Source organism: Camellia sinensis, chromosome 3 (genome assembly GCF_055761805.1).
Source record: "Camellia sinensis isolate YWXY chromosome 3, ASM5576180v1, whole genome shotgun sequence".
In the NCBI taxonomy this organism is placed as follows: domain Eukaryota; kingdom Viridiplantae; phylum Streptophyta; class Magnoliopsida; order Ericales; family Theaceae; genus Camellia; species Camellia sinensis.
In genome coordinates this window covers 180,318,054-180,326,624 of record NC_138963.1, presented here as the reverse complement: position 1 = coordinate 180,326,624, position 8,571 = coordinate 180,318,054, and the positions used below count along the sequence as shown (strand labels likewise).

At 35.5% G+C, this 8,571-nt stretch overlaps 1 protein-coding gene across 15 annotated transcripts; it reads right to left on the bottom strand.

The window, feature by feature from the left end:
* Nucleotides 1-3,116: 3,116 nt before the first annotated feature.
* LOC145822954 (uncharacterized) lies at nucleotides 3,117-6,675 on the bottom strand. Of its 15 annotated transcripts, none has more exons than XR_014364829.1 (10): nucleotides 6,370-6,644; nucleotides 5,906-5,960; nucleotides 5,785-5,821; nucleotides 5,536-5,573; nucleotides 5,249-5,398; nucleotides 5,043-5,157; nucleotides 4,809-4,908; nucleotides 4,563-4,656; nucleotides 3,547-3,619; nucleotides 3,117-3,301 (listed from the first exon to the last, which is right to left on the bottom strand). XR_014364829.1 is itself a non-coding variant. In XM_082921580.1 (6 exons), exons 1-6 carry the CDS (start codon nucleotides 5,981-5,983, stop codon nucleotides 4,895-4,897), a joined length of 432 nt encoding a protein of 143 aa, XP_082777706.1. In that variant the 5' UTR covers nucleotides 5,984-6,112; the 3' UTR covers nucleotides 4,563-4,894. The 15 variants fall into 15 exon arrangements, 1 of the variants encoding a protein (XP_082777706.1); XR_014364827.1 differs by having other exon boundaries at nucleotides 5,906-5,970; nucleotides 6,370-6,635; XR_014364835.1 differs by having other exon boundaries at nucleotides 5,249-5,367; nucleotides 5,536-5,578; nucleotides 6,370-6,635.
* Nucleotides 6,676-8,571: the final 1,896 nt, after the last annotated feature.

Sequence of the window (8,571 nt, the reverse complement as noted above, 5' to 3'; positions counted from 1 at the left end):
ATAGCTAAAAATTATATGGTCATGTCGTGGCTCGTCAACTCTATGACCACTGACATTGGCGAAAATTTACTGTCATTTGATACTGCCAAAGAGCTCTGGGACATGGCAAAAGAAACGTTCTCGAACAAGGAAAACACATCTGAAATCATCCAGCTTGAAAGCTCCTTCCACGATTTACAACAAGACAATCTTACGATAACTGAATATTTCAATACCCTTACTCATCTATGGCATCAACTTGATATGTTTGAGATTCATAACTGGAAGTGTGTTGCTGATGGTTTGTTGTATAAAAAGATTGTCGAAGGGAAGCGTGTGTTTAAATTCTTGTTAGGATTGAACACAAATCTTGATGAAATCAAAGGAAGAATTATGGGAGTAAAACCTCTACCTAGCCTCAGAGAGGCATTCTCTGAAGTCCGTCGCGAAGAAAGTCAGAAAAAACTCATGATGGGATCCCATCAACAACTGAATATGGTAGAAAGCTCGTCTCTTAAGACTCAGTTCGCTCCTATTGACAACCGTCAGAAAAATAAATGAGGTAGGCCTTGGTGTGATCATTGCAGAAAGCTGGGTCACTCGAGAGAAACTTGCTGGAAGATTCATGGAAAGCCAGCAGATTGGAAGCCACGTCAACTTTTTGAGAAAGAAGGACGAGGTAATCATGTGGGTACCAATGAACTATCACCACAACCTTAAGCAAACCCTTTCAACAAGGAGCAAATGGAGATGCTTCAGAAACTACTGTCTCCTCTTCTACAGTCACAATCTGGTTCGTCTTCCAGCCACATCATTGGATCTGGAACCTTGGCTCACAAAGGTAATTCTTTGAACGCCTTTACTGTTGGTAAGAAACGTAAAAAACCTTGGATTGTGGACTCAGGAGCATCTGATCATATCACAGGAGATGCAACAATTTTTGATACATATAACTCATGTCCAAATAATTTAACGGTCCGAATAGCAAATGGTTCACTATCAAAGGTTGCCGGTATAGGTTCAGTTGTGCTATCTAGGAATCTTATTCTCAACTCTGTTCTCCTTGTTCCTGACTTGGACTGTAATTTATTGTCAATTTGTCATGACCCGAACCTGCCCCCGTGGGTTAAGGACATAACCGGCCAGTAATCATGAGATTACCTACGGCCTCAAACCAAACCAAAAGTATTTTAACAGAGTTGACGGGGGCCAAACGGAAGCAATTTAAAACTTTGTCCATAGAGCTGTGCTTGCATGGCACATCATGAAAAACCATCTATATGCATATTAATAACTCACAGCGAAATTTGTACTACATAAGGTTCTGTACATACAGGATCATATAAGTCTAAGTCAACCCATCACGGCTATATACAACATATGCAAAGTCTTCGCCAACATGACAAAATATAAATACATAACAAAAGGGCGAAGGCGGGTCTCGTGCATGAAACACAAGGCTGACTCTCCCAAAACCTTTGTTGTTCCACATAGACTTCACTGGCGCTGGGTTTGGACTTCTTTGGGCTCACCTACAAACACATGAATGAGCGTGAGCGATAGCCCAGTGAATAATATCAAATACAGAAGTTATACAAATGATATGTAGAACAACATGCATCAAATGGCCTTGGGCCCAATTCATATTTCTATTTAACATATATACACAATTTAGGTCAAGTGACTGCGGTTTCGAACAAACTGGCCTTTGGCCCATTTAAACTTTCATTTGTGTCAAAACGGCCTTTGGCCCATTCAGATGACAAACTGGCCTTTGGCCCATTCATTCGTTCACGTCGAAACGGCCTCCGGCCCATTCATTCATGTCAAAATGGCCTTCGGCCCATTCATTCATGTCAAAACGGCCTCCAGCCCATTCATTCATGTCAAAATGGCCTTCGGCCCATTCATTCATGTCAAAACGGCCTCTGGCCCATTCATTCATGTCAAAATTGCCTCTGGCCCATCCATCTTTGTCAAAACGGCCTCCGGCCCATCCATTCATGTCAAAACGGCCTCTGGCCCATTCATTTGGTATAGCAAACATTGTCCACCAATCGAATCAATGAACTTATAAAACTTTCATAGAAGTAAGTAATTGGACAACAACATATTTCAGATATCTCTATTAAGATACTACTCACAGTGATCGGTTGGTTGGTTTGCCCTGGAGCTCGACCCTACACATTCCATGAACACAAAAGGGTCACAAGCAATTCGATCCGTTCTAAATTCACATTTTCCTCTTTAAGCTTCATTCTTATCTCTTTAACTCAATTACAATGCTTAATGCATGCCTAAGAGTACTTAGAAGTGAAAGAGAACAGAAAATGAAACACAGAATGTCTTTTCAAAATTTCAGAAAACAGGGTCCCCGCTCGAGCGGACCCTTGAGGCCTGTAAAGGTACTGGATATGTCAAATTTACGCTCGATCTCGAACTCTGGCACTCGAGCGGAAGGCCTTTGTATGTTTTTTAGATAAAGATCACACTTTTTTGGTGTGATGTATGTTTTTTAATCACACCTTTTAAGTTTTATTAAAGTGTGGTCTTTAGGAGTGTGATTAAAAATGGTCATTTTTAATCACACTTTTTAAGTGTCATTAAAAAATGCTTTCATCACATCTTTTAAGTGTGATTAATAATATTTAGATCACACCTTTTAAGTGTGATTAAAAACATTTAGATCACACCTTTTAAGTGTGGTTAAAAACATTAGATCACACCTTTTAAGTGTGGTTAAAAACATTAGATCACACCTTTTAAGTGTGATTAAAAACTTTAGTTCACACCTTTTAAGTGTGATTAAAAACTTTAGTTCACACCTTTTAAGTGTGATTAAAAATTTTAGATCACACCTTTTAAGTGTGATTAAAAACATTTAAATCACACCTTTTAAGTGTGATTAAAAATATTTAGATCACACATTTTAAGTGTGATTAAAAACTTTAGTTCACACCTTTTAAGTGTGATTAAAAACATTTAGATCACACCTTTTAAGTGTGATTAATAACTAATAAAACCTGTGATAAAAAAAAAAAATTGACATATTTAAAGAATAATCAATATTATTTTTGCACGCGCATTTGAATAATGTAATACACACTATATACTATATTTTGAATCACAACCATATATTGAATGAAATAATATCATATATTTCATAAATGAAAGTTAAATGTTTAAAAGTATATACAAAGAAATTAATAAAAAAAAATTAACTGTGATTACATACATTAAAAAATAAAAAATAAAAAACTTGAAAAAAGTAAGTTCTTGAATTCTTTGACCATATTTTGCATCTCTCCAAGAAATTTCTGACCTGAAAAATAAAAAAACAAATTAATTTAAAAACCGCCAGAAGCATATGAATAAACTTACTAATTAATTTATAAACTTACGTTTAGATCACACCAAAAATAATGTAATTTATTAGTTTTCTTTGCACAACCGAAACATTTTCTGTTTTATATAATCAAATAAATTTTTTTAATTTCTATGGGAAATCAAAATACTCACGCAAACATATTATGTTTGAAATTCAAAACTTGAAGAAGCAAAACAAACCTTGTTGGATCCATTTTTGCAGTCAAGGATTTAAGGGAAAAAAGTAGACCGAACATGAGCTTGTGGTCCTCACCTAACATCACATGAATATGATAAACTAAGATTAAAAAGACAATTACATGCATTACATATATTTATGTACCTATTTGCACATATTTGCTCATAGGGAATAACAACCTATAGAAGGTACTAAAAATATGAGCATCGTCGGTGCTGATTCTTGTTTTTGTATACAATTCCATCAACAATTTCAATCTTTCAACCCATATATTCACCTGTTCAGGAATATATTGCACCAATGTGGCCAAACACAAAGCTAATTTCCTTTAAAGAAAAGAAAAAGAAAAACAACAACAGATATTGATGTCAACTGAAATTGGAATAGGTTCTAGTATGAGATCAGTTCATCTAAATATGAACTATAACACTATTTTTTCTCTTTTTTTTCCTTTTCTTCTAATGTTCTAGCAACAAAATCTCTCTCTCCCTCTCCCTCTCTCTCTCTATATATATATATATAAATATGAATTTGAGTGTATTTGGGTTCTGCTCTAATGAATGCCAAACAGGGATCTTGAGCAGTGCCTCTCAAGACTCACTGGTTGTTCCTCTTTTTTTATGCTAACAAATTCTTTGATTCTTGAATTCATGGATTCTATCAAATTCTCTATAAAATCTCACTCAGTTCTGTTTTTTTTGTTTTATAATTTCCTAGATGCATTTATGTTTTTCTTATAGAAGTCCATATATTTGATTCATGACATCTTATCAAAAGTGAATAGACAAGAGAAATCAAATAGAATCTTGTGTGTGATACAACTTAAGCAACCAAAACATACATAGGTTACCATAAATCTATCCTTCGGTGTGTTCAAATGTCTAAATAAGCCAATGTACCATTTTTTTCATTTCTATAATTGTACCTAATATTTGATATCATTAATTCTAATAAATTGCCACAATTTTTCACTAACACTTCAGTCTAGAGAGCACTAAATCTGAAGATTTCAACTCACCAAATGGCAAAATTGAAGAGAAGTCTCACTTGGTTATGAAAGAGCTATCTAGGTTCCAGGTTTTTTCAAAGCAATTATTCCAAAAGAGTGCACACTGCATATATAATAACAGAACTATTTCAATGGAGTTGAAGCATGTCTTTTCTTATTTATATCTTCTCTTACCGTAATAAGAAATGTAGTGAAAGCAATTCAAGTACAAAATGAAATGCAATTCATTTTCACAAAGAGAAAAGGCACTCTTACACGATCCAAGTTCCGGTACTTGGAAACCAAAGAATAAGCTTTCGTAATTCCAATTCCAGGAACAGATGGAAGAAAAGCGCAGCCAGCTAAGCGCACATGCCTGTGAGAAAGCTAGAAGATAAGTGCGTCTCCTGTCTCAAATTAGTTCATATATATGATAGAAAGGAACCGCAAAGGATTGTATAATTTTTAGTGTTATAAGTTTGTAAATAAATTTGAAGTGTCTCAAATCACCTGTGAAAAGTTCTTTATCAAAACATTGGAAGGAAGGCACACGAGATGCAGACTCAAAAACCTTGTTTTGCACTATCTCTTCACCATTGCCATAGCGGTCCATCTTGAAGACAACCTGCTTGCAACCAATGCAAAACATAAAAAGATAATTAGTGCTAAAAATGAGGCTTGAGTCATCAATATCAAAGTTCTGTTGAATTTCTTACAGTTGGACAACCATATGCCAGTAGATCACTGTCCTTTGAAGTCACTGCTACAATTCCACCTTTTTCTGCTTCTAGGCTGGATAGGTATGCTAATTGTGCATCAGCTTCACATGGAGATACTACAAATTCAATGTTCTCTGATCTCAGAATCTAAAAAATCAACAGTTGAAAGAATCAAAGATTATAAAAAATGGCAAATTGGTACTTTTAATTCACAGTAGGTGATGGAAAAACACTAAATACTATTCCAAGTTGCAAATAGCTGATAAAGAGTCGCAATTTGGTACCTGAATCAGTTGATGTGCTGTTGATGGAGTGATACTCACTGCCCTTTGCATGTGAAAACAGAAAAGTGAGTATGAATACTTGATTGTTTCGATAATTTGCATATAACACATAATTATCAGAACTAGTGAGTTGTTTTTTGTGCATTTAAAAATTTTAAAAAGTGACTAAAAAATCACCAAAAATAGAAAAACTAAAAAACAGTTTGTGAAGACAAAGTCAAACAAGATGTGATGGATTCAGAATCATACATCCTTTGTGAAGCCGTGAATAAGCATCAATACCCACCTGAAAAAAGAATGCAAAAAATGTAACTACGAAGAATCTGACATAGATAGCTATATATGAAATGAGAGGAGGTGATTATATTACCCGCTTGCCCGCATACTTCTTGATGTGAATGGGTTCAATATGGGGTTTCATGAACCTGAGAAGATCTTTGATACCCATTACTTATAAGCATTTTATCAAACAGTTGACAGGCCATTATGCAACAGCATTAAATTGTGTTCTATGTTATCCAAATCCGAAGAAACATCAAATACTAAACCAAATTCAACAATTTCAAATATATGCAAGATGTAACCTTTGATTTTTCATGAATACTTTTTACTATTAGCCAGAAACAAAGAAAGAAAATAGTCTGTATAAATTTTCTTCTCTGTTTCATCAATATTTTCTGAACCCATTGAAGCAAAAATGAACAAAATAAACAAAAATGAATATAAACAATCAAAAAATCAGTGTACACATATATATATCAAATAGATCTAAGATCGTAGATACAGATCTGAGTTCGCATATAAACAATCAAAAAATCAGAGAATGAGACTCACAAAATTAATCTTCAAATCGGATTGATCGAGAGCTTTGAGCCAAGATGGAGAGAGCCGGATAGAGATTACGATCGTGAATCAGAGCTTTGAGCCAAGATGGAGATCGTGATCGTGAGTCGGAGCCGGATAGAGAGCTCGATCTAGTGAACTTTCACCATAAGAAAGAGGAGTGATGAGGGGACAAAAAAAACCCTAGATCTATCTCAGGACTGAGAGAAATGGAAGAATGAAAAACGTGTCGGCTTAAAGGGGAAATATGTTAGTACACCTATAAAATATTTTGAAAACCTTTTAAACAACGATTTTTAAAACAACGCCATAACTGTTTCAATTAAATTTATAAAAAAATATTTTTAACCATTCGAAAGATAAAAATTATATAGAAGTGATAATTATTTTTTATTTTTTAATTAAATTAATTTTTAATTTTTAATTTTTTTTTTAAAAAATCAAATCATACATAACGTAAGAATCTTTTAATAAGTCATTTCTTATGTTGGTAACTTATTTAATTATTTATTAATTTTACAACATTTTTACCATCATTTTCAGTTTTTAATTTATATTTACAAAAATATTAAAAACTGTTATAAAAACTTGTTCAATACTTTTTTTGATTTATAAATGGACGTCTCAGTTTGTAAATTTGAAGAAAAAGCGTAAATTCAAAAAATGAGTTTATGTTGGTTTTTAAACATAAATTTAAAAATTTTACTAATAAATTTTTTTTTCAATTAATTTTTTTTCAATGAATTTTTTTTCTAACTGATTCTAACCAAGGGGGCAATTTGTAATGCTACTTTAAACCTTAGGGAGGGGATTGTAATTTCTAAAATGTGAGGGGTGGTAATGTAATTTACCCACTGAGAACAAAATTAGTATTTAAAAAAATTAAATTGCTAAAGGGGAAAATCCGTAATGAAACTTTAAACCTTAGGGGGAAATGTAATTTCCAAAATGTGAGGGGGAACTGTAATAAACATAAATTTCAAGGGGTGTTAGTATAATTTACCAAAAAAAATTAATTGGAAAAAAAATTATTTGAAAAAAAATTAATTGAAAAAAAAATTAATTGAAAAAAAATTTTACTAGTAAAATTTTTAAATTTCTATTTAAAAACCAACGTAAACTTATTTTTTGAATTTACATTTTTTCCTCAAATTTACAAACTGAGACAATCATTTATAAACCAAAAAAAATTATCAAACAAGTTTTTATGACAGTTTTTTAAATTTTTGTAAATATAAATTGAAAATTGAAAATGAAATGGTTAGGGTCTGTTTAGTAACGTTTACGTTTTCTTTTTATATTTACAAAAATTTTATAAACTGATTTTGTTTATTTTTAGAAAAACATAAATTACAAACGCGTTTGGTAATTGACAAAATGTTTAACAAAATTTAAAAATATAAAAAAGAGTGAGAAATGGCAAGTGGTGGCGGAAGATGGTAGTGGAAAGTGGTGACGGTAGGTGGTGGGTAGCGGGTGGTGGTGGGTGGTGGTAGTGATGGGTGGGTGGGTGATGCTGACGAGTGATGGGTGGTAGCGAGTGGGTAGTGGTGGTGGTGGTGGTGGCGGCGGGTGGTGGGCGATGGTGGCAGGTGGGTGGCGGAATGGCAGGTAGTGGTAGGTGGTGGCGGCGGATGGTGGTAGGTGGGTGGGTGGGTGACGGTGGTGGTGGTGGGTGGGTGGGTGGATGACGGTGGCAGGTGGTAGTGAGTGGGTGGTGGTGATGGTAGTGGCGGGTGGTCGGTGGTGGTGACAAGTGTGTGGCGGGTGGGTGGTGGTGGCAGGCAGGTGGCGGGTGGTGATGGTGGGTGAGTGGGTGGGTGATGGTGGCGGGTGGTAGGTGGTAGCGAGTGTGTGGTGGTGATGGTGGTAACGGGTGGTGGATAGTGATGACGGGTGGTGGGTGGTTGTGGCAGGTGGGTGGCGGGTGGTGGTGGGTAGTGGCGGGTGGTGGTGTGTGTGGGTGGGTGAAGGTGGTAGGTGGTAGCGAGTGGGTGGTGGTGGTGGGTGGTGGTGGCGGGTGGGTAGTAGGTGGTTGGTGGGTGGTGGTGGTGGGTGGCTAGTGGTGGATGGTGGTGATAGATAGGTGCTGAGTGGTGGTAGCGGGTAGGTGGCGGGCGGTGGATGGTAGTGGTGGGTAGATGGCATGTGGGTGTTGGTGACGGGTGGTAGGTAGTGAGTGGTGGTGGCAGG